Source organism: Montipora capricornis, chromosome 12, assembly GCF_036669925.1.
Source record: "Montipora capricornis isolate CH-2021 chromosome 12, ASM3666992v2, whole genome shotgun sequence".
Classification (NCBI taxonomy): domain Eukaryota; kingdom Metazoa; phylum Cnidaria; class Anthozoa; order Scleractinia; family Acroporidae; genus Montipora; species Montipora capricornis.
This window is the reverse complement of record NC_090894.1, coordinates 20,461,807-20,488,679: the sequence shown is the minus strand read 5'-3', so window position 1 is coordinate 20,488,679 and position 26,873 is coordinate 20,461,807. Positions and strand designations below refer to the sequence as shown.

At 40.9% G+C, this 26,873-nt stretch overlaps 1 protein-coding gene across 1 annotated transcript; it reads left to right on the top strand.

Moving 5' to 3' along the window:
• Window positions 1–268: 268 nt before the first annotated feature.
• LOC138027745 (uncharacterized) lies at window positions 269–23,120 on the top strand. Its single transcript, XM_068875350.1, has 5 exons — window positions 269–612; window positions 7,213–7,263; window positions 14,643–14,827; window positions 16,882–17,236; window positions 23,028–23,120. Exons 1-5 carry the CDS (start codon window positions 276–278, stop codon window positions 23,069–23,071), a joined length of 972 nt encoding a protein of 323 aa, XP_068731451.1. The 5' UTR covers window positions 269–275; the 3' UTR covers window positions 23,072–23,120.
• The last annotated feature ends 3,753 nt before the right edge of the window (window positions 23,121–26,873 follow it).

Here is a 26,873-nt window from a genome sequence, read left to right as displayed (position 1 = left end):
TTGTACATTCAGTTTTCCCAATACAGATCATGTGATAATACTTAGGAGGTTTGGTCCTTTGTTTTGTTCATTAAAAAGAGTGCATGCAAGTATGAATATAATTAACAAAACAAAGGACCAAACCTCCTGAGTATTATCACATGATCTGTATTGGGAAAACAAAATGTACAAGCGAAAAAGGTCTATTTATGGACTACATAAATACATCACTTTCCCGCCAAAACCGCGGCTACACAACACTAAAAAGACGAACAGTGATACAAAGCCACATAAACATGAAGATTGTCTTGTTGAGTCTTGTTGTCTTATTAGCTGCCGTTGTAAGTGGCCAATTATGTGTACCAGAGACCCTTAATTGCCACGAAGTCATTCCAACAATTTTTAAGCTCGGAGATGGATCCTGTGCCTGCGGTAGCAAAGCTCACGACGGAGCGTTAAAGTACGACAAAGGAGAATTGTATCTTTGCTTGAATGGCAAATGGAAAGCCTTTGAGTTGAAAGAGACTCATAAATTTGGAACGGAGCTTAACCCGGGAGCTTCTTGCAAGGATATTTTAGATAGAGCCGACGGTAAACAACTCAGTGATGGAGTGTACTGGATTCGTCTTGGAGGTAACTTGAAAAACACCATTTTGACGAGTGGTGACATAAGCTTACCTGACCCAGCTCAGATTGTTGAATTACACATCTCTGACTAAGGCTCCTAACGTTTCTCACGAGTCTTTTCTAGAAACCTTGACTTGTGTAGTCCTTTGATTAATACTGACAAACTCACAAATGTTCATAAGCATGCGGAATATATAACAACTTACAACTTGGTCAATTCATGTTCTTCTGTCAAATTCTTACGCAAAGTCTTCCTCCCAAGTTAGCTAGCACATTTACTCTAAACAGACAAATTCACCCTTGTTACTCGTTCATTTTGCTTTTCTGTTGGATTAACATCAAACAATTTTCTGTTTGCTACCAAGGACTTGTTCTCATAACAATGATATCAACTAATTCTACCTCAACAGCTTCGTTTAAAAAGAGTACCTAAGGCATTCTTTAGCACTTTACCACAATCTTAGATATTTCATTGTTCCTCTTGCGTTAAATTATTTTTAACTTGTAAATTTTTCACTTCTTTATATTTCAACTAAATGTTTGTAATATTTGATCTCAAAGCTATTTGATTGTAATCTCCGTCGCCGACTTGAAGGTTAAACGAGCGCTAGATACTTTATTTGGGTTAGGCCTGAGTTAAGGAGGCTCGAAATAGTTTCTCCTTTTCTCAAACAAATAAACATATTCTGTCCTCAGATACAGTTAGGATAATCACATCAAGACGAAATTTGGTTAGGGTGTTAAGTACCCATCACAGATTTCTTACAATATATTTTCGTCCAAAATAACGTTACCATGGCAACGATATTGGGCATTTCTTTGAGCCTTAAATCAATATATATTGTCTTTATTGAAGGAACGGGTACGGTGAAATCTTTCCATTCAGCGTTACCAGATAATGTTAGAAATACTCTCTAAAATATTTAAAATTCAACAAAATCTGTAGGCAGTTTTTCGGAAAAATCAGTTTTTTTGAAATGTGTCTCTAACTTCTTTTTTCACCTACAGATATTTTTTAAATTTGCAAGACAAGCGGTTTAAATTAATCTAAGCTAACATGCAAAAAATGAAAAAATTCACCGTCCGGAAGCAGTGATATAAACGAGTAAAGTTGCAAAATCAGGAAAAATGAGGGAGTTACAAGATCAGCATTTACGCATGCGTCACCTACTCGAAAGGGTTTTCGGCTGAGCGCGCGCGTAAGCCACAAACGCAATTCTAAAAGCTACTCGCGTCAGCGAGTAAATTAATCCCGACTTCAATTAGCCTTAAACTTCCTTTTTTTATAATAAAAAAAAGGGGTCACTACGCGATTTTAAAAGTTAAATTGTTTTTCTTTTTTCAACGTGTTGCGGATTGATGTTTGCAAGTTTGTCACTCCTCTCCCCGGTGAATAAACAAATTTGCACCTGTTTTTGTGCTGCACTGTGGGATATTCACTACTACTACTTCACTACTAACCCTAACCCTAACCACTTGCACTGTCAATCGTTGAGCTTACTTGCCTTTGAAGGCCTTTTGAAGCCCATTAAAATTCGTTCTCTAATTTTTGTTCAGTACTTACGTCCGTTATTGGACACCCCTTGGTCTTTTTTCCAATTTTTGTCGGTCTTGGTGGCAGCCGATTGTACAGAACAAAAGCAATAAATGCTTGCCTCACGCTTCACGGTAATTTTTTGAACAGTAATGATTTATTGCACCGAAAGAATTGATCCCAGACCCTTTGTGGTTGTCTTCGAAGAGTTTACTACGTTTGATTTTTCTTAATTTCGATGATAAATAGCACTGTTTCATTGTTGAGTAGTGGACTTTATTATAAAGATGGCTCCACTGAAATAATGGGGAGGTTAAGCAACGACGACGGCGACGGCAACCAAAACGTCATCTCAAAATATAAATTCACGTTAAGGTGATCCCTTCGTGACTATTTCAACCTTAAGTAGGGTGTGGTAGTTTCTCAAAAATGATACTGGTCGGAACGGCGCTTACTTTATACTAGGGGAGAGAATGAAAATTTATCCTCAAGTGCTGACGTTCGTCATAAAACCTCAAATTTGGCTATCTCACGTTGTAGTTTTGCTGACGACGACAAAGGAATGGACAAAAGTGAAAAACGCACGTCCTGGGCGTGCAAAGTTATTGTTTTTGGCCACTAAATATGCAAATTTGTGCCGTTCTCGTTGCCGTCGCCGTTGTCGTTGCTTAAGCTCCCTATTTTCCTCTGCACGTCCTCACGTCCTCGTCCACTTTCTCGCTCCGATGAATCGTTGTTTCTAGTTTTTTCAATTTGTCGCAGAGACAACTGTTCCATTACGGCTCACTTTTTATGGTCTTTTTCTACAAGATACATGTGTTTCTCACTGCAACCATAGTTTACACAATAGAGGGAGGGGACTGGTTTTGAAGCTCTGCAAACATCAAAGGAGCCAACATATCCTCTTTCTCTGAAATGACTATTATCGACAATTCGTAATTTTCCCTGGAATGATTGTTATCGTCATTTTAGGATTACTCTGTCCCAGGACTTGTGGTAGCAGATGAAAAGAAAAAAAGGAAAATGACATCCGTGGAAGGGATTTGAACCCGTAGCTCCCAATGTAAAGGAACTGTTTTTATCCACTTAACAACTAAAGATCAACTGGCTGACAATTGCACCGATTATTTATGAAATCTAATTAGTACATACAAAATCATTGCTGAATAGTGGTTAAGTCTAGTACTTGGTTTTAAAATGGTTAGCTTTCTCTTAAGGTTTGGTAACCGACATTTTCTCCTTTTTAAACTTGTTTCTTAGCCGGTGATAATACACGTTTACAGCAGCATTCGGAAGAAAAAATATATTAATATCTTTTTAAAAAGAGTTTTGTAATTTAGCGATACAGTAGTCTAGTGGTTAAGTGAAAGGGTTATTAATCGAACATTCCCAGCGAGTGGAGATGAAACGGCAGGTTAGTTTTTTGCAGTTTGCAGGTTGCAGGTTGCAGGTTGAAATTTACTGTGACTGTTACATGAATAGCTAACCTTGGGCCTAATTAGGCCTAAAAACGTTTTTCTTTAGGCCTCCTTAGGCCTAAAAACGTTTCTTTAGGCCTATTAGGCCTAAGGTTAGCTATTCATGTAAACAGTCACAGTAAATTTCAACCTGCAACCTGCAACCTGCAACCTGAAAACTAACCTGCTGGAGATGAAACTTCTGACGCTTTCGGTAAGTGTATTTGTAATGTTTCAGCGTGCATTCCATCGCGCAAGCAACGCCATCGACAATTTTTTGGCAGAAGCGACTCACACCAATGTCCTGCCTTCTACTACATTTTTACTACCATTTGTGTCCATCCTTGAAGCGTGAAGGATTTTGCGCGAAGTTTTACTTTTCAAACGTTAACGGTTTGTCCGGTTACTCGGTTATGTGTCACTTTTGACCAATGAAACGTTGGCGGTTATGTCGTGAAATTGACAACGTTTTTGGCGGCATACCAGCATGTTTTGTTCACGTGCTCTCGAAGTTTTCAGGTTTTTCGTGAGAGCGTTCGGGTTTTGCTTGACTGTCCGAATAACGTCTCTGCTCGTTTTGCAATGGAGACAAAAAGTTAACAAGTTTGGAAACGATAAATTACCGTCCAGGAGTCGCTTTAGATCAAGATTTCGAATGCTCCTTAAAACATGGAAGAGCGTGTGCGCGGAATACCCTAGACTCAGAAATATATGCAGCTCAATCTTTCTAGTTTCACTTCTATTTCATGTATTTTTTCTCGTAGTTGCTGAATCAAATATATCTCCTCTCAACTCATTCTGGACAATGCTATTACGATAATCATATAGTATCAACCGGCTTTGAACATACGGTTATCATTATTTCATGAGACTGACAGCTGCAAAGGAATTCTGGGAATTAAAAATTTTTCTTTCAAAACTCAACCCAGATATCTGGGCCCGGGAATCGAACCGAACCACTAAACCACCGAGTCGCCGCTTGTTTCGACAAAATTTTTCAACACAATAATCTAATTTATTTGTCATAAGACCGGGCTGTAAACGTGCGCTAACACTCGCTAACAAATTACAGCCAATTGCGGACCAGGTATAAGACGTGGACTGAGTACAAAACACTGCGAAAAAGGCACAGAGCAACGAAATAGCAATAGGCTGACGACATCACAGGCGCCCCAAGGTCATTTTGAACAGGGCCGACAAAAATATAAGGATTTCTATGGGAATCCCGACAAAAGGCGCAAGAAGGTAATTATATGAAAAAAAAAATTCAATTCAAAAGCCTAACCTCATTGCCATTGTGGGTATCTTCCTTCCTGTGTGGTTATTTCCCAGATACAACTTTTCCATTTCTCGGTTGTCAACGGTATAATAAAATCGGTAGTGTCGAAAACGAAGACCTTGATAGTTTTTATCGGTCCAGGTTGTTTCATTTTGTGACACGAAGCTTCGAGATTCGTTGTAAATTTTGAGCTCCAAAAGCGGCATTTAGACGGAATTCGGTTATTATCGAGTATGTCGTGATTTGTTTCACACTAAGGCCTACCTAACCTGAGAATGTGAGCGGAATTTATTGTTTGGCTGTTGCCGCGATATGTTTCACCATTGGGAACATTCGCTCTTGAGTTGTTTATTATATGGCTAACAGAACGGTTCTGAAGAAGAAAACGCTAATTTGCATAATCCATAATCGGCCCTTGGGCATTACGGGAGAATGCGCAAGCGCGTAGTTGCTCTTAACCAATCACAGCAAGCGTTATATCGGTCAGAAACACTAGCCATATAACAAGTAAGCTTAGTAGTTTCTTTTAGGCCTCCTCGCTAGCAGTGTAATCGTTAATCTTCTTTCTTAACTTCTCTTCTTTGTTTGTCAATTTTTCTGTGTGGCAAATAATTAAAACAAAATTTAAGAGAAAATGTAAGATTGTAGAAAGAGTATACGTAGTCAACCTTGACATTTGCAGTCTTTTGTGTACTGCTTACATTTACAAGCGTCGCAATCGATCAAACAATTTCGTAGCATAGTGGTGAAAGAAAGTTTATCACCCCTTTTAACTTTCCATTTCAATTTTTTCTTTCTTTGATGATATTAAAATCACTTTGAAGTCCTATACATCGAATTCATAAATGGCGGCCAACCTGGACAAGTTAGCGGCCAAGCATGATATCAAGGCGTTTCAGGATAAACACGCAGTATTTTTGAGGAGGGAAGGAGAAAATGAACGATTGACGTGCGGAAAATTACATTCCTGATTCTTCTTTAAGTGCCAGAAGGTTATCGGTTTAAAAAAATTACGAGCTACGGTTTTGGCTGAAATGTTGGAAGGATTCTGTTATTACACTAGGCAATTTCTCTTGCGACTTGTCTGGCAATTTTGTTGCGACACAAGTTGCACGAAATATTGCCTACTGTAACATACCCTGCTACACATTCCTCGGAATTTTTTTGTTGCCGCAATCGTTGCAAAAAGAAGAAATCAGATCTACTTTCCGCAACGCGTCTCTCAACGTTGCAAGGGATTTTTCCCACATTGCGCAGTGTAACACCTTCCCTGCAACTTGTGTCGCAACGTTTAATGGCATTGGTCAATCAAATTGCTCTTTTTGTGCACGTAAGGTTTCATTCGAGGACAAAGTGGCGCCTGAACTCACGACAGCTACCAAAATTACAGATGAGGGAAAAAAAGGGTTGATTCAAGCGTTGAAAGAACGCCCATCGATGTGGAATACAAAGACAAGAAAATAAAATTTGCTGATTCGCAAACCCTTTCACAGCAATTTAATATGATGGTAGAGGAGATGAAGAAAGTGTTGCATAGTTCTATTGATCCTAAACGAGTACTCCAATGACTTGAAGGTTTCACCTGTCACCAAATATCTTAGCGTGACAGCAAGCCTTTCAGCAGGTTTGATAATTGATCGTAATTTTGTATCTTGCTTAGATATTCGGTGTGAAACTGCATTGAATAAAAACTCGAACTGTTGGCTGTTAACTCTAAAGAAATCTCTGTATCCGCCAGCATCCTCTACAGCACGCTCCCTCGCAAGTTGGTAAAATACCCCTCTTTCTTCCCTTCTTGTCATCCAGGGCCTGACCCAGTTAACGCGATTTCGCCTTGATGGAAACAATCCCCATTTTCGTCTTCAGTTGACAAATCGGCTATTACCCGTAAAGCAAAATATTTTCTTTTTCTACTACCACAATTCATCGTTTTTTTATTTTTGCGCCAATTAATGTTGTTTATAGAGCCAGTCCTCCGCGCTGTTTGTCACCGTCGCGAGCGAGACAAGTTTCAAGAAACGTTGCCCAGTGTAACACGATTCAAGCAACCTGTATGGCAACGCGCAACAACAAAAGTGCGAGACAAGTTGCAAGAGAAATTGCCTAGTGTAACAGCGCCTTTACACTTTGAAATGTTTGGTGCAACTTGTCTCGCAATGTTTTGTCGCCAAAACATTGCGAGACAAGTTGCACGAAACATTTCACAGTGTAACAGCGTCTTTCCCGGCTCGTACGCCGGTGCGGAAAATATCATCTTAAATCTACCCGAAATACATAAGAGCACGTTCATCTTTCCCCATTGTCATATTGTTCTTCATTTCAATTTTTTTTCACAGAGGGTCCCTTATCCACTTCCTTTCCGGTCTATTGTGACATGAAATCAGGAGGTAACTTAAAATTACCATATACATGTAACTGAGGGTGCGTTCGATTGACCGTATTCCGGAATAGGAATACGTAGAATAGAAGATAGAAATCCTTCGTTTTTACGGAGATTCACATTAAAATTGTCAAAAACCTGCTAAAATGCTATTTTAAACATATCTTTATTATCCTTGTTGTTTCAAAACGCTAGACATGCCGTTTTATCTCATCACTCCAAGTATTCTTATTCCGGAATATGGTCAATCGAACGCACCCTGAGTTTAAGCATGGACAACGATGGCTACGAAATGTAACTTTGCGTTATTCCAGTCTTTCCCCGATTATTCCAAGTCGTTCGCCGTTGAAAGCTTGCAAACTCCCAAGAAATAGAAGTGGCATGGATGTTGTTGATGATCAAATTTGGCCATTTCACGTTGTCAGGAGAAGAACGACAACAAAATGTACGTAAGTCTAAAACCCACGTGCATTGCCCATAAAGCCATTGTTGTTACTCATTACAACTATTTTGTCCTGTCGTTCTCGGTCTCGTGGACATCGTCGTTGCCTTGTCTTCTATTTTTGCTCGGATGAACTGATTAACGTTAACCTCAAATAAACGTTGGTTTTTGCCCCTAAATGGAGGTCTCCAAGCATTATCAAGTTCTTTGCAAGAATTTGAAAAGCAATCATTGCACTTGTCGCCAATTTTGTGTCACAATAAAATAATGGCGGTGAATAGCCCAAAAGACAAATGTTAGATAAATATTTGTTTGCATCTCACACTGTACGATTTGCTTGTGGGAGGAATGATAAACGCCGAGGCATTTAATCAAATACATGAATCCTGACAAATTGCCTTTTAAGAAAACGAACTTGAGTAACTATAGTTTAGTACACGAAATAGTGTCGGTTTCTCCTGATAGGACACGAAAAGTTGAATTCATCACTTAATATCGCAAGCTGCTGGTCAGTAACTGATCATGAGTCTCATCTTGCCTTCAATCCTAGCAAGACGAAGGCTATGCTGCTGTCTACGCCCTACTGTCGCCATTTCAGATAAGGCTCTAAATTAAATGTGACGAGGACATTAAGCATGTTTGTCAAGGCTGCCACAGTTTAGCAATACTGAAGAACATCAAGAACTTTACGGATTTGAAACTAAGAAAGGAATTAGTATAGAGTCCCTTGTTCTGCCTAAACTTACATGATGACTGTTAATGCAAAACAGTATTCTATCCGTGGCCTGACCCCGGACCTGCTTACATGAGACAGGTACGACTGATTAAGTTAACATGCGTCCGGTCTGAAATTATGAAGGGATTACATGAGACCGGTACGACACTTGAGATCGGTTATTAAGGTAGCCTTTTAACCTTTTTAAGGTTAAATGTGCGCAGGACTGCTGATAAGAATACAGTTGAAAGCGAGGAAAACAGGAATTACTCCGTCTCTTCTCCGAACAAACCGGCGTCCCTCGTTAACGTTTGAGAGAAAGAACAGTAAAAAACAAGAGGTGATGGTGGATAGCTCCAGGATCGAAGGACTGATCTGGTGGAGGGAGGACAGTGCTTTGTCGACGAGGGTTCGAGACCCAACGCGAGTAGCGCGCCGTCGTAGGAAGCCTCAACGCCGCCGAAGTCGTCGATGTAGTTCACGCAGTCGTGGTGATATGCTATACGGCAAATGTGAGCTATAGCGTTGGTAGTACGCTGACAAGCAAGAGTAACCGAGCGGAGACCAAACGGTAGAACCAGGTCGAAATATAATAAATCTTGCTAGTGGTAACCAAGAGGGATGTAATCAGTTTGGGATCAACGGGTATTTGTCGGTACGCGCGCTTCAAATCTTCCTTGAAAAGCTAAGAACCTGGGCCCTTGCATGGCTACGATAAGGTCGACGAAATAAGCAGAACGAGGGAGAGTGTGGTGGAATGGCTCGTCCAGAAGAGAACCCGTAGGAATTCCATCGTTGACCGAGGCGCCCTGGGGAAAGCTTAGATCCAAAACGACGCGTCGTTTACTTTCGTCTTTAGGAAAAGTTTGAAGCGGGAAAGTTTGCAGAGCTGTCGGATTGCAAATGAAAGGCCCACCCGTGGCTTCATGTTGTATCTCAGTGAACAAATAGGTATCGATGGTATCAGGAAAGCGGATCGCTGAAGGATTGGTTAAATGATGACGGTTCTGGCAGGGCGGCAGCGCCGTATTTGATTGGCCAACCGAAGCGAGAAATTCAGCGACGATACAATCAGAATAGTGTTCAAGGGCGGAATTCCAAAAAGGAAGATTCAATTTAGACGGAACGGGAATGCGAACGCCAAAAGCATTCGGGAGCGGCGATTTTGAGAAAAACATGGCAGAGAATATGACGAACAATTGCAGCATGCGAGTGGCTGCGACAGAGTGAAAGTTGACCTGGTGGCAAGGTCGGAACGTGCAAGGAGAGGAGAAAATTGGATTGGTCAGAGGCAGGTGGAGGTGAGGGGAAGAGTCGAACGGACGAGGGAGGCGTTGGTCGGGACGGGCACGAAGCGATGGTGTGATCCGGAAGTTTGCAATACGCGCAAATATGTTCCACTGCATGTTGATGTGACGCGTTGCTGCAGTATCCTGTACGGTTCCACTCACGACAATAATTGCGCTGTACTGGTTGTTGTGAAGTGGGCGTTGTTGTTGCTTGGAGAGGGCAATTCCGCGGGAAGACGGTTTGACTCGGTGATATTAAAACGCTCGATTTCATTAAAATCGTCACTCCAACAACCTTTTTTCAAAATGGCCGCCATTTAGATATTCTGGATTGGCGAGGCCGGCTTCGATGCGGTCCAAAACTGCGGCGTGAAAGGGTAGAATAGCATCCCAGCGATACTTGGACGCTAGACGTGTGAGGGACATCAGTCAAGTGTTGTTGCATTTAAGCTTGTTTAGCCGGTTTTTCTGATGTTATAACATCGAGATAGCCGGTCCAACCATGCAACCTGGGAACATTCTCTACTTAGATGCGTTTTCAGTTAAAAGCTCTGTTTACTGATAACTGGCCAGCCTATTTACAACTGCAAATTGCAAAATATACTAGAAATCTAAACTAGTCATCCCTCTCCTTTTAATGCGTTTCACTACTCAATCAAATTTGCATGTTACCACAGGCAGACAACCCTAAGGATGCGAGAGCGCGCGACGTCACGTCATTTTGAGACAGTTGTAACGGCCGATTCAACTGATCGAGGAAAATATTACATAAAAACTTCAAATCGCGACGGTTCTTTTCGAAAATCCATTTTATGGACAGCCAGATGAATAAAGTTCACACTATTTTCCGCGTTGTCCAAGGTGATTTGACGGGTTTTTGGGACGCGGCTTTGATTTCCCCTTCAGATCCGGTGCGTCGTCACATACAATACAGATCTTTAGATTCTAGGACGAGAACGACTACGAGTACCAAATTTTCTCATAGAACAACAGTGAGTACGCGCAAAACCGGCGTCATTTGGCGGGTAAAACGTGTTACCGTCGTTATTTTAGTACAAGGTTTTGCAAAAATGTCGCCGTGTCAAAACAAGTCAACAACACGGTAGCAGTTTGGGCATTTTTCGATCAGCAAAAAGGCCCAGGTAACAGCAATAAGAATAACTGAGCAACCTATACTGCTAACAAAGAGTAAGATTTATCGTACGGGTTATAAGTCTTCTTAGTATTTTCGCCAGAAACAAACAATAAAATTTCGTACTCGTACTCGTTCTCGTCCTCGTCCTATAAATAGACAAGGCGTGCAGCTTCCCAGACTTCTCACGGCAGAGAGCAAAAAAATCAAAAGCGCAGATTTCCTCCAAGAGGGACAAAATTATAAATATGCACTTTTTGATTAGTTAATTTGTTTTTGATCAAATTCCAATCATCGACCACAGGAAGAACTCCCTCTGTTTGCGTGAAACTGTCAACGGTCGGATACACTGATTGGTGGATTTGAATCAACGCGCATACATCAAATGCCTTTGGTCGAGAATTTTGCACCTATCATGTTGAGAAAGCCTTATTATGGTTTTCAGGATCGCCTTTCTCGGAGAATTTTCGAAAGATGATACTCAAATTCGGCGAAGGTATGGGGACATACCTAATCGTTTGGATGCTGGTGTTTTTTGTCGGTATTTCCAAGATCAACCGTACCCATCACCCCGCACCGCACACTTCAAACACAACAAACATCCCAAAGGGGGGCAGCGGGATAAAGTCCATGCTATTGCCCAGCAATACACTTCTGATGAACGACAGGATGATTCCTTCTATGTTTTTGAAACCTCTGTTGCTGAAGGACTTGAGACAGCTGAACTGTATATAAACGATAAATCAACTGATGTCATTATTGATTCAGGAGCCAGCTGTAACCTCATGTCAGAGCATGTCTTTCAATCCCTTACCGGGGGTGCAGTTGCCTTAAGTAAATGTGACAGAAATGTGTACGTGTATGCACACTCACAACTCCTACAGCTTCAGGGAAGCATCGAGTTAACAGTCACTGTCCCACAATCTAATTTTTGAGGGCCTGGGTAAACTAAGAGGTTACCAGCTAAAATTGAACCAGGATGATGGGGTTGCACCTGTGGCACAACCCTTGCGCAGCATTCCATTCAGCAGGCGTGAGAAAGTAACGGAAAAGTTGAAGCAGTTAGAACAACTGGATGTCATTGAGAAAGTCAATGGCCCCACCAAGGTTGGGTCAATCCTCTGGTGGTTGTGGAAAAGCCCAATGGTGATATCAGAATTTGTTTGGATATGAGGCAGGCCAATCGTGCCATCCTTAGAGAAAAACACCCTGTTCCTACTGTTGAAGAAACCCTGCAAGAGATCTCCGAGGCCAAAGTATTCAGTAAACTTGACCTAAACATGGCATTCCACCAAATAGAGCTCCACCCTGATTCAAGAGACATAACAACCTTCGAAGCCCCAGACGGCCTATACCGGTACAAGCGTTTGTTTTTCGGAGTCAACATGGCAACTGAGAAGTTTCAACAGCTGATATGGCAAATCCTGAAGGACTGTTCTGGGGCTCACAACTTGCATGATGATGTCAGAGTTGTTGGGTGTTACCAGGACGAGCACGAAGAAAATCTTGAACGCGCAATGCGCAAATTTGAAGAAAATGGCTTAACCCTGATCTATGACAAATGTGTCATTAGTGCTACCAGCATGACTTACATGGGTAAAGTTCTCACGAGGGAGGGGCAGCAAGTGTCCGATAAGAGGGTGGAAGCCATTGTTTATTCCCCAAGACCACAGAACCAATCTGAAGTAACAAGCTTTCTGGGCTCTGCTAAATTTTGCGCCAAGTTTATCCCAGGGTTTTCAACCATATCAAGCCCATTATGGGATTTTACCAGGTCGGGAAGGCCGTGGAAATGGGGTACCAAAGAGGAAGAAGCCTTTGAGCAAATCAAGGGGTTACTAACAAACGCCCCAGTTATGGCCTATTTCACAAAGGTTGCAAAGACTCGCCTGGTGACAGATGCATCATCCGTTGGACTTGGTGCGATTCTAGAACAACAACAGCCAAACGGCTCGTACAGGCCAGTCTACTATGCCAGCCGTAGGCTTAGTAATGCGGAAACAAGCTACTCCCAATTTGAAACGGAGGCCTTGGCAGTGCGATGGGCCTGTCGGAAGTTTTACCTCTTCGTGTACGGAGTTGACTTCGAGGTATGTACAGATCATAAGCCTTTGATCACAGTCCTGAGCGCCAAGAGCACGCCTCGCTCAGCGCGCATTGAAAGATGGTTACTGTATCTTCACCAGTTCCGCTATGTGGACAAGCACATAGCTGGTATAGACAACCATGCAGAAGCCTTGAGTCGGCTCCCACTAGACCCACCCCAGAGCCAAGACGCTACCAAAATTGCAGAATATGCCTACAGCGGTGCCATTGAGGCCATACCAGCGGCAGTTACAGCTCTGGAAGTTGAACGGGCATCATCACAGGATCCCACGTTACAGTTAGTACGCGAAGCTATGGCCTCAGGGGATTAGGGGCGTCTATCAGGTACTATGTACAAAGCCTTAGCTGAGGATATCTGGGTCCTGGGACAGCTTGTTCTCCGAGGAAACCGCATCATCTTGCCACAGTCTCTCTGGAAGCGTACTATCAAGCTTGCACATGAGGGCCATCAAGGGATGGTATGTACGAAGGCACGGCTTAGACAGAAGGTATGGTGGCCTCACATGGACAAGCAGGTCGATGAATTCATAAGAGCATGCCACCCCTGCCAGCTGGTTGGTCCAAGGATTAAACCAGAACCCATTCGATCAACCGCCATCCCCGAGGGTCCTTGGACTGACATCGCCGTTGACCTCTTGGAGATCCCCGGTGGGTATCATCTCCTTGTGGCAATGCACAACTACTCACGCTGGCCTGAAGTTATTCTCTTAAAGAAAACAGATGCAGCACATGTTACAAGGACCATGGAGGGTATGTTCCAAACGCTTGGTCTACCTGTCACTGTCCGAACAGACAATGGACCACCATTTTCCTCTGCTCAATTCGGGGGTTTTATCGAATATCTGGGAATAACTCAGAAAAAGGGCATTCCATACTGGCCCCAAAGGAATGGTGAGGTTGAACGCGCTAACGAGACTCTGCTCAAGATCATACGAATTGCAAACTTGCAGAACACAGATTGGAAGAAAGCGGTACGTGATTTCCTTTTTCACTACCGAACTACACCCCACACTTCAACAGGACTATCTCGTGCTGAACTCGTAATGGGTAGACGACTTAATGACAAGCTTCTAACAATCAACATTCCTAGTGAGAGACTCACTGAAGCCCACTGGCAGCAGCCTCTTCGTGGGAGGGATGCACGAGCCAAGCTTAAGCAAAAGGAGTATGAAGATACCAAGCGATCAGCAGGATACATTGATATTGTAGAGGGGGATTGTATCCTGCTTAACAAGAGCCGTGAAAATAAGTTATCCCCAAACTTCGAACAAGCACCATACAAAGTGATCCAAAAAAAGGGAAATGCCGTCCTCATAGAGGATCAGGAAGGAACCACCAAAATGAGAAACGCTAGCCACATGAAAAAGTTTTTTCAGCCGGAGGCCTGCCTTGAAACCTAAATATATATGTCAATGAAATGAAAGAAATGATTATAGTATGTAATTAACAGCAACATGCAAATTTCATCGCAGTTATGAACGTTACTGCTGAAGCAACTGACGAAGTAAAACCTGAAATATTCCGGGTTTTTCCTTTCAGGTTTATAGTACTATTAAACCCTCAATTGGGTCTGTCAGCGCTACTTCTGTACCCCAGACGGTTTATCGGCCGTTCAAGCTTGAATTTAAGCGTAAGTGGCGTTTATAACTGATATGATAAAAAAAACCTCTCATAAACTCCTCTCTTAAAATTTGTTTGACAGGGTGGACCATGGCATTCAAAGCAATTACTGGTTCCTACAAAGAGAGGGTGTGGGAAGTATACAAATCTGAGTTACCTTTTGCAGAGTACATAACAAAGGCTCTTGACGTGACAAAACAACACACAGGTCTCTATAAAAACCGAATAGTTTCAGAATATCACTGGAGAATGTTCAATCCATCCAAGGTGGGTTCCACTGTAACGCCTGGTAAGTCATGCAAAATAGAATAATATAATGTAATTCGATTTTAACAAATTTCTGAGCGTTTATATAGGTGGAAATTAAACTTCCTGGCACAGATTTTCAGCTTTGCAGCACTTGGTACGATCATACGGTATATGAGCTGATATCCGAGATTTAGTGAGTTAATCAGAATGCTAGAAAAGTAATATCCGAGGACGAAAATGTAATTACCCCTGCTAATCCCGAGGAGCATTCATTGTAGCCCGCTTGTAAAGTGACTCATCATCTTTGCATTCATTGTGTGCCGTCCTTTGGGACACATGCGATGAATATTAACGATTGCAGCACTACATCTGCCATTTGTCATGTTCCCGCGTTTCGAATGAATTTGACTGAATTTCAAGGGATTTTCGGGGTGATGAGGCGCATGCGCAACATTAGTCTCCTTTGTTATAAGCGACGGAATCATAAGCGGAATCAGTATTCTGCTTCCGACTCCGACAGTTTGATTTTCACTAGATCGTATCGCTCTGCGATTCTGATTATGACTCGGACTCCGTCGTTAGTGAAAACCAGCCTTAAGTCGTTATCAGCTCCTAGATTGTCAACGGTTATAGTAAAATACCAAGGCTGAACACTCAATTCTCGCGAGCCCACCAATTTCAGTCAAATATTCCTGGTTAGAATGTTCCCATGGTTAAAATTCCACCGTAGAATTCAAGGGCAAAGGTTTTTCCTTTCATTTCAATCCGCTAGCCGCGGAATTGAAGCCCTGCCAGTGACGTCAGGCGGCTGTTAGTGTCCCAAACGAATCGATAAAACGATGAAAAAGAGCCTCTTTAACACTCAACACCGTCGTTGTTTGTGGCTTGGTAACGAGTCTTTGTTTGGCTTTAGTGATTAGAGTGTAATGTAATGTGCTAGGTTTCTACCCCATATGAACCATGTGAGCGTTAGCCCTACTAATGGAAACGGGCCCAAACAAGGACAGAGGAAAACTCTGACTAGGGTGGCAATTGAACCCACGACCTTCGGGTTAGACCACCGCTGCTCTACCGACTGAGCTACAAGGTCAAACGGGAGCAGGCCATGAGAACTGAAGATGTTAAAGTCACGGCAATTAACATGTACAAGTATGAGGAAGGATTACGTTTTTGCAAACGTTAGCCGTGTAGCACTTATATTTGAACAGACTTAACTGATTAGAGTGTAATGTTTGTTTGTCTTTGTTTGGTATCGTCGTCACGGACGAAAAACAAAGACTCGTTACCAAGCCACAAACAAAGAGTCATAACCAAGCGGAAACTCAACGGCCGCCGTGTGGTGTTGAGTGATAAAGAGGCTCTTTTTCATCGTTTTATCGACTCGTTTGGGACACTAACAGCCGCCTGACGTCACTGGCGGCTAGCGGATTGAAATGAAAGAAAACCTTTGCAATTGAATTCTAAGGGGGAATTGTAATCGTGGGAACATTTTAACCAGGTTTATTTGACTGAATTTGGTGGGCTCGTGAGAATTGAGAGTTCAGCCTTGATATTTTACTATAACCGTCGGCAACCGAGGAAATGATAAGGGCTTAATTCGCGTCGAACCTAGAAAAAAACCACACAGGAAGGAAGCGACCCATAAGGGCAATAAGGTTAGGCTTTTTATTTACTTGACAATTTTCTCTTAAAATTATCTTCTCAGGATGTTTATCGGGATTCCCATACAAATCCTTATATTTTTGTAGGCTTTCCCTCACACTGAGCTTGGGGCGCCCCAGTGGTAAACCTAACCAAGTGCTGAAACTGGGAAACCTAGTCAAGTTCTAAACCTATTCAGCACTGATTTCTTCTCTCCCCGCTTCAACATCAATTGCCTTTATGCTAAAGCTGCTCCGTTTGAAAACGGCCATTCCTCTACCTAGGCCCTGGACACATTGAATTCTGCATACAACTATACATAACAGCGGGGCCAGCTGTAATGTCAACTGTTACTAATATGTGATTACCTTGTTCAAATGATACAATCCTGCCTAATTAACTACAAGTAACCTCCCTCGTATTCTTTGTAGGTGAGAGTGGCTGTATACAAGAGTGCCATTCTAGTGAAAAAGGCTGAATTTGATGGAACAGCCTCAACTCCGTACAACTGGTTCTCACCTGCGAGATATTCTGTCGAGGCGTCGTCGTGGAGGGATATAAAGTACGAAACAAAAAACTACTTCTCAATAATTGGATGGTGTAAATACCAAAGCTTATTTTGTCGCCACTTTTATATGAGCGTAAGTTGGGGTGGTTGCCCCAACGATAGAGGCTGGCTGATGATCTCGAATAGAGGTCATTGCGATTGGGAGAGTGTTGACATTGATCATTTTAAAATGATCATATACAGTAAAAAGAGCACCCACGCTCGTTTCTCAAGTGAAGGTGAGTAATACATATAAAATTAAGCTTGTATTAGAGCATGAAACATTCACTGGACAGGGTGATCCTCTTGATCCTGAGTTTGGTTTATTTACTACTGCGACGACAACGACCACCAACGCCACCGTCATCATCAGCTTTTCGTGTTCTCTGACCTGTGGCCCGTTTCTCGAAAGTCCCGAAACTTTTCGGGGCATTTTCGGGTGTGAAAATTCCATTTGTACCTCAAGAACGGAAAGGATTTAAGTCGTCAAACTTCACAGACATATTTCTTTTAGTTAGCTTGAGAACATGTTACAAGGTCGCCTTTCCAAAACAAGCGGTTGGCAGTTTCACAAATGGCTTTTCGGGCCCAAACATTTTTCGGGACTTTCGAGAAACGGGCCCTTGATGCTTTGTACTGAAAGCTACCGGTATTGACCGAATTCTTTTGTCTTTGTGTTAATTAGCCTAACTAGCCTCGTTCACACGCGTAAAATTGAAAGAATTTGGGCTGTAAAACTGTCCCCCTCCCCCTTCACACGCACGTACACACACGCACAACATTTGACTTGATTTGCGTTAATTGTTAATTTCAGTTTACAGTGGCCCCAATTGGCGCTCCAGCGCTAGAACGACTAGACACTTAAAATAAAGTTCCTTTCCTTTCCTTACACAGCTGGAATAGTCATAATATTCGTCTAGTTTCAATTGGTATAGCTGGACGCTTTCGGATCGACAAACCTGCCCGACGATATCTTCGTTGAAATCTCCTCGATATGTGATTTTCTATGTCAGATTTTCCTCAGCTAGGACTCCAAGGAGTTTATTACCCCTTTCGATGGATACGCTATTAACCTTATCCGTGTAAGACCATCTGTTACCAGATCAGGTTTGGGGCGACTCCCTAGTGCAGCATGTTTTTAATCTTCTCAACATTTAGAGTTAGTCAGACTAAGTGCTGTGGTTATTAGTCATTCATTTCGTGTGACTAGAGCACAGTAATATACATGAGAACGACTTGTGAATCACCAACATTGTCAATACTAACTATAGATAACCGTTTGATTCACACTGCTCGTCCTTTGAGATGCTTTCAGGACAAATGTTCACTGAAATTTATTCCCTGTCGGTCGGGTTGGTACCTGGATGGAAGACCCATCGATATATACGGCATGGGCTTGCCTTTCGTATTCGCCATATCAATCGGCCTTTTTTCAATCGGAATGAGTGGTCCATGACTCAAATCTTCTCGATAATCACGAGATCGAGTAGTTTACCAGAGACCTTGGACGATCCTAAATCCTGACCATTCATCACTTAAGTTCAGTCTGACAGCTTTTAATGTCGTATTTGTCTTTCACGAAACTGCAATAAAGTTGATAACGAATAAAAGAAGTGTCAAAGAAGCGAAAATGAACCAGACGACTAAGCAGTATTAAAGGTTGAATTACCTCGAATTGGGAACGTCGCTGTAAGCTTCTGTTCCAATTTTGAGGGACGAGCGGTTTTTTTACACAAGATCAGACCACGAGTCTTAATTCTTCCATTCTCGCATAACCACAATTCCTTGCGCCTCTTATCTTACCTCGACGACAAATCCTTGCGTTTTGAAGAAAACTAAGTATGTCCTTCTCCCGAGAGATGTCTCGTTCGTTCACTTGAGGTTCACTCACTTCGATTTTTTTTATCCCTTCATTTGCTTCTAGCATTAGGGTAGTTTCTGTAAAGAACAGTTGTCTAAAGCCTTATTGTGATTTAAATAACAAATTGTTTTCGTTTAGATAGCCTATATGGCTATGGCTATGATAAAATACAACTTTTCGTTTACAAGAGATAAAATTTTTTCTCCCATTACAAAGTCCTTCATGATATTCCGGCTCCCTTGAAGTCTTGCAGTAGTAAGTTCCGAAGAAAGACTGTCCTCCGGCGAAATCCTCGGGCAATAGGGGTCTTAGACAACAGGTCTTGTCAAGGTGGATTCCGGCTATTTAGCACTGGAGTAAAATGCATTCCAGTACAGTAGATCAATTTTCAAAACTATCCACGCAGTATATTTATTTATTATACTAGTGGTAACCACAGGTTAGAAAGTGCGGACCTGAATGCACTTGAGGAGCTTTTAAGATGTTGGGAATGGACAGAGAAGATAGTAATACGAGCATGTGTATTTTGAAATTGGATGTTTTTAGATATTTTGCCTGAAGTTGTCACAGCTGTTTTACATGTAGTTGAGATGTGTTTGAGTGGCTGTTGAATAAGTGATCAAATTTTGTGGTAGAACACAATAATATTTATTGAAAAGTACAAATATGAAGATAAGTTTTACTGTAGTAAAGTTTTTAAGTACTGCAAACATGAACGGGTTCTAATCTACTAGTAGCATAAGTGTTATTGTAATAAACGTTTTGGAGAATTGAAAATGTCAATGGTTTTCAAAAAGTCCAACATATGCTTAGTGAAAAAAAGTGTTAATGACTGCAACGTCAACAGGTTTTAAACTATATAACCACAAGTTTTCCTAAAGGTTTCTAGAACTCGAAATGCCAGTGGCATTTGTCAACGTGAATGAAAAATTTCATAAGTGAATGAATGTCAACGGCTTCTAATGGATTATTAACATATATATTACTGTGATAAGTTTTGAGAACTGCAAAATAATGTCAATATATTCTTAAAAGTCCAACATTAACATTAGTTTTTTTCATTGGTGACACTGAGTGCACAAAACCAGGTGGAGTATCTGCAAAATAAACACACAAAATAGGGCAACTGAAGTAAATTAAATTGGAAGATTTGGAAAATTAGTTTACATATTCTTGTGAAGTGGGAAAATAACAATTATAGAGTACAAACCTTTTCGCTTTGATGCCATGGATCTGTCAATGTGACAGCACTGGAAAAAAAAGAAAAAGAAAAAATGACAAAATTTTATATAGGAGTTCTACTAATTATTAGTTGGTTTTAGCAATTGATATAATATGGTTTTGAGAAAGTTATGTTTACATAATTATGGTTATAATAAACTTATGAAATTTTTACAATGTATTTACATGCAAAAAGTTGTTTGTTTAGTGTATCATGAGAGAAAGTAGTGAAATTTGAGTCAGTTACACGTGATAATCTGCCCAATATACTCAGTTTTAGGATTACTTTGAACAAGGCAGTGTGAATTACAATGTTAGTGCCGTCGTTTGATTCGACGCGTGGGCTAATTAAGACAACCAGGTGACCAAACTGGGCCAAGACGCCAAAAAATCATTTTGCCTTTTACGCTTTGAGGTAAATGAGACATCTGCGGAAGAAGACTTGGAAAACTTTGCCATGTTTTCCGTACAGAGAGTGTTCTATACTTCAGCTCCGTGATCCTGAATCGAAACATGTCAAAAGTGAAAGTGGTTTACCAGAAGATTTAACCGCCCACATTCAATATAATATATAATAATCTTACAAAATAACCCGCAGCAAATCCAATTACGCTCGAAGTCCTCGAAAATCCTTGATTTCCACTCTCAAAATTCCCTCCAGAACCTACTTTTTGCGTAGAATAAGATTTTAGAATGATGTTCTTGTTTTGCATTAAGCAAGCTAACAAAATATGTACCTTGCTGAGTTCGCATTTGTTAGCGTTCATAGTATTTTCGGTCCGATGCTTCTGTTTCGTGAGGGGTATATTGTTTTGGTCTCCCATCCAGACACTAAGCTGTCAGATGCTCAGAGGGCACGCTTAAACTTGCGCTGAAAAGAAGTTGTGAGGGAACTCGAAAATTATCAACATGTCAGCCCAGAAGCCAATGTTTCTCGCTTCTCTTTTGTTTGTTATTCTTCAGAGACCGGAATGCTGTAGTTCAATACCACACAATTCAGTGCCTTCTGATTTTCTGTAACACGTACCACAGGCAACCCAGTGTATGACAGGCAACCCAGTGTATGCTTCACGGAGGCATCTCGTTTCTCTACATACATTAGTGCAGTAAAGGTCAAAACAGAAAAATCACGAATAGCTTTAATGTGTATGTGTCGGTTGGGCTAAAAACAGTGAAAATTCACTGTTCCATTTTTTTCCCAAAAGACGACATTTGTAAAATCAAGGGTTAAGAATAAGACACGATAAAGTTGCCATGGTAAGGTGCTTCTGCGTGAAAATGTAAAATATAAAAGTTTAATGGTTGTTTAATAAGTTTCATTCAACTGCGACGGCCAAAACCATTTTAAATACAAAAATGTTTTAAAGTGGTACTATGATCAAAAAATCATTTCCTTTTTTTTCTTCAGATTTTGAAAGCGTGTTCGCTTAACACCTAACTGGCAAAGTTTTGACCTTTGAGTTTTCCAAAGGCTGTTTATTTTGAGTGTAAGTTTTGGATTTCACGGTCCGCCATTACTCACGTTCAAAATTGACCGATTAGACCTCAGAGGGTCGGATCTAGAGAAAATGACATCATTTACTCACGTGTAAACGCAATTTATAATATATGCAAAACACGAGTTTAAAAGTCTGAAAGCCCGAAACTCCCGTTAGGGACCTTAAGCAAGGACGACGACGACGGCTACGAGAACGTTGCCTAAAAATATTATTTCCTGTTACTGTAATAATTTTGCGATTGCTCCAAGTCGCTTGGCATGGAGAATATGAATCCACATTGCAAGAATAAAATTGGTGAGAACGGTGTGGATATTTAGAGAGAAAATTGAAAATTCATCGTCAGGTGCTCTCTTCCTCCACATGACCTCAAATTTGACCATTTCACTTCGTTGTCAAGACGAGAACGGCAAAGAAATGCATCAAAAGGTAAATCGCACGTGCAGAGCGTGCATGCAGAACTATTGTTTTTGCGAATTAAACCTATTGTTTTGTTGTGTTCTCGTAGCCGTCGTCGTCGTCCTTGCTTAAGCTCCCTATTAATTCAGTTGCGTACACACGCATTGCATTCTTAAACTAGTGAGTCTTTGACGTCATTTTCTCCTCAACCCAGCTCTCTCAAGATTTTAAATTTAGTAATGGCGGACCAATAAAATTTCAGTTAAAATAATCAGGTATCTTTTTAAAATCAGAATTTAAAACTTGGGTCACTTGGTGTTTGGTTAACATAGTTTTGAAATCCAAAGAAAAAAAAAGATTTGTTTTTTTGGTCGTAGTACCACTTTAATGTATGATGCAAAAATGCGTATCAATATAGAGCCATCTTTGTGATCTACCGCAGGAAACCTTTGCGGAAGTCTGCTTGCTGTCCATAATTCCTCCCAACCTTCTTCCTTTGAGCACTGAATTGAAGCCTTCAACCAGATTCACTCTCGGCCTTTGTCTGATGAGTAACCACTGTAATGTATTAGCCACTATCAAAAATACCATAATATTCTTTGTTTCCTTCCAAACGTTTGCATAAGCATTGTTTCCAGTTTCTCTTGGGACCATTTTAAGTCCCAAGAGAAAATGGAAACAATGCTTATGCAAAATTTTGGAGGGCACACAAAGAGTATTATGATATCTTTGATAGTGGCTAATTCCATAGTTGTTGTGTTACCCATGTTGCTATGAGTGAATAAAGGTGTGTTGAGTTGTTCAGCCATGTTATCAATATGTTACACCCACAAACGCAAAATACGTTTAATTCATATTTAACCTTTATCATGACTTAGCACCTAAACCTATTAGCGATTCGTTTTAACTTCAAAGTAACACCTTACAACTACTGGAACACCATTGGTAGAATACAAGAATCCCGCTATGCGGAACCAGTGACCGGAAATTGCCAAACATCTTTGTAATAATTATCTCTAATAATTATGCTATTTTTTCTTTTCATCTTTTCAGAGGAAACTGGAGTAGCTGACGTTCTTGCAGTTTTTGTCATGTAAGATGACTGTTCAACACCCTAAGAGGAGTAAATCCTTCGTTGAATTCTTTAAATGCTGTGCTATGATTTGACGTTGCTCTTAAAGCTATATTGTTGTAGGCACCAGCTTTGAACTAGTAAATCTATTAAAATTGATTTTCTCATAAAATTTATGGTTTTACAGGTACGCAATTTTTTGACTTTCTACTAGTAAGTTCTGTCAGTAACTCTTTTGCTTTGTTCACCAGCAAACGTACACACACAATATTTTGTCTCTATAAATAGGTTGAGGTGCGGGACTGGCCAAAATGGCTTTATATGAGCCAACTCGAAGAATACACTTGGACAATGAAAATCAGCGCTAGCGATAACATGATAAGAATACAGAACAATGAAGCACACAAATGAAACTAATAATTTTGTACAATGAACGAAATGATATATATGAAATGAATCATACACTGAACTGCGGACATGAAATCAAGTAAATCAATGATCCTCGCAGTTATGAACGCAATTTTAGCATGCAATTGCGTCGAGAAGCCTGAAAAACTCAGGATTTCAACGGGGTTTGAACCCGTGACCTCGCGATACCGGTGCGACGCTCTAACCAACCGAGCTATGAAGCCACTGACGTTGGGAGCTGGTCAAGACCAGCGTAAATATAAAATTAGTATTAGCCTTTTCCAACATTTTGAAAGGCGCTGCCGGGCTGCCTTTCCTCATCAGGGTTTTACAGAAATGAGGGAACTTAAGCAGCCACACGAATTGAACTCTTGACACTACCACATCTGGAGACAATTAGTTTCGACATCGGGGATAGACAACTGTCCAAGTATGGGGAGTATTCACTTCCGGTTTCCTTCTGTGGCTCAAAAACGTCACATGCTTAAGCTCCCCATTGAGTACCGTTAACTGAGACCGTAAAATCAGTTTGTGGGATGCCCGTGACCCAAGCTCAAGACATAGGTTCCAGGGTGTCCGAGTAGTCTGATCGTAAAGGTCTGATTCATCATCAAATATATGAAATGGCTCTTCCTTGTGGCAAACTCAATCAAAACAAACTCAGTTGCGTTTGCACTAAATGCTGGAGTTTTCGGAAGGTGCATTTCTCAGCAATGTTGGACGGTTAAAATTTGTAACCAGCTTTGTAACCCTGCCCTGTAGTTTGTCAGCGACACCTTATTTATCCCCCTTGGTCGCAACATGACTGCATTGTCTCGCTCGTCCAATCACAGGCACGCCTCCTTCGTGTTGACAAACTTCAAAAATACATTTTAAAAAACGTGTCGTTGACAAACTACAGGGCAGGTTACAAAACCGATTACAAAGTTCAACCGTCCAACATTGCTGAGAAATCGACCTTAGAAATTTTTTTTTGGTTCCTATCGAGGGGACAAACTACCGCCTGAGGTCGCTCGTAGGGCTGCTGTTGCTTTGTTGGTGGGTTGAAATGAAAGTTTAATCTTTGGCAATCGATTCCGATGCGGAATTGTAACCGTCGGAACAGTTTATCCAAGAATACTTGACTTAATTTGGTGGGCTCTTGAGAATTTAGTGTGCAACCTTTGGACTTTATTATACCGTTGACAACCGACGAATTGAAAATGGCTCAAATCGCGTCGAAGCTAGAAAAAAGCCACAATGGCAATATGGTTAGGCTTTTTATTTGAGAATTTTACCGTACAATTATCTTCTCAATTCCTTTATCGGAATTTTGATACAAATCGTTATACTTTTGTTGGCTTTCCCTCATACTGAGCTTGAAATTACTTCTGAGTTTATTGGTGGCAGACCGAGGGGGCCAATGAGGTCGACTGAGATCTGAAGCGGCCGAAGATTTTGTTGATGATTCGCCGGTTGCATTCAAACTCACAGTGATCATTTATAAACCACAAGGTCAAGCTCGCATCATCTGGAAGCATCGCAAAGACGTTTTTAAGCATTGTTATGTAATTACTGTTTTGTTAAAATTAATCCCGGGGATGTCTCATGCCATTTCCCCGCAACTATTAACTTCGCATAAATTATAATTTTAATCTACGTCACAGACAAAATTTATTGCGGACGCGTCCAGCCGTCTCTTTTCGGGGAGGATACCCGAACTCGAGAACGCCTAGTTCATGGTTCATAGCTAGCCTAGCTAGTGGTTCGTTCAGAGTTGAGTGGTTCTAAAACACCAAGAAACAGATGAAAACAAATCCACGTTACGTGGTATACACCCTGTGCTTAGTGGACTTGGGTGATGAATTATGAACGACTTTGTGAACGGTTTTTTCAGCTATATGATTTCCCTACGGACAGCGACCCAAATCTGACGCAAGCATAATTACAGCTAGACGCTTCGTGGGCGTAAACTGGGTTGCCTTTGATATGTGTTTGTCCACCTCAAATTTTCGTACTCATTCCTGAACACCCTAATAAATTATCAGCGCGGAAACGAAACACTAATTATTGTTAAAATAGTTTCGTGTTTGTAAATATTTGTAGCGTAAATTAAATTTGATCAATAACGTAAAAATTCACCTAAATGGGCAGTAGATAAGCTTAAAGGAATATTGTTGGCTTCCCAAATTAACTTCATTTTACACCAGAATGACAAAACAGCAAGAATTCCTTTCATCGTTATGAAAACTACTCCCATGCCAAATTTCAACCCACGCATGCAAATTATTTAATGTTTACACAACACGATGAATCCACGTGCACAAAGGCAGAAAAATCTCACAGAAGCCTTCTCCAGTCACAAATTTTATTGAAACAAACAACATATTTGCCATCAGAGGCCACAAAGACCTCCCTATTTCATTCCCTGCGGGCAAACAAGCAACACTCTCAGCGTCAAAACCCATGCACAACTACATAAATTTCTCACAGTAGTTCAGGATCAAACCCTTTTCTGAAGAACCTTTTTCTTGACTAATGAAGCTTAAAGTAGACGACAAGCTTTCTTTTAAATAATTCTTGACTAACAAGAATTAGTCAAATTTCCAATTGTTTTTTTTTCCCTGAAGACTGTGCAGAGTTGAGTACAAATAGATAAAATTATAAATAGCCAGATTACACCAAAGATCTGACTTAAGTAAACACAGATCCACTCAAAGGTGTTTGATTTCTTCTCAGAAAAAGTTACCAGAAAATTTGCCGTTTGCTTTCAGTGTTGTACATAACATCACAGTTAGTAAAATATTAGAAATCACTTTAACAAAGGCGAAAGATGCAATTGCTGTTGAAGTCCATTATTCGTCGCTGTTAAGATTCCAGATATTCATTTTTCACCTCTGGTGTTGTTTATCGAATTGACCTTCCATTCTTCATCTCCGTAACTGGTATATATTTTGTTTAAAGATCCAATAAACATCATTCGCGTTACATCGGCTTCGCTGCCATTGCTTGTACTCTCTCCACATGATAAAAATGACACATTTCTATTACCCCATGAAACCAACCAAAGATACGCGCAGAAGACTATGCTACATAACAATAATTTTATTTTTTTGGAAGGTATAGGTAGGTAGGTATTTAAACTCTCGCGATTATAATGAAAGAAGTGTTATATGTTGGTCCTGGTGAATGAAATGAAGAGATTTATTTTCCAATGTTGACTCGGGGTTACTCGGAAAAAATCCGAGTGCTCCTTTACAGGAGTTGACGAACCTACGACCTCATTTCGATTATTAGTTTGGGACAATTGTCACACGAACCCAGTTTAATTAGTGCCTCGGCTTCCACCAGTCTCCCATAGCATAGTGTTATAGCGTCCGAACTTAACCGGAAGGTCGCAGGTTCGAATCCAGCAAAATAGCAGTCGAGTATCTCCTCCG

What these genes read in the sequence shown, in the direction of transcription:
- LOC138027745 (XM_068875350.1), top strand. Translation starts at nt 276, where the DNA reads ATGAAGATTGTCTTGTTGAGTCTTGTTGTCTTATTAGCTGCCGTTGTA. An exon ending in TTGTGACATGAAATCAGGAG is followed by an intron (nt 7,264 to 14,642) that starts GTAACTTAAAAT and finishes TTTGTTTGACAG; the next exon opens with GGTGGACCATGGCATTCAAA. An exon ending in GAATGTTCAATCCATCCAAG is followed by an intron (nt 14,828 to 16,881) that starts GTGGGTTCCACT and finishes TATTCTTTGTAG; the next exon opens with GTGAGAGTGGCTGTATACAA.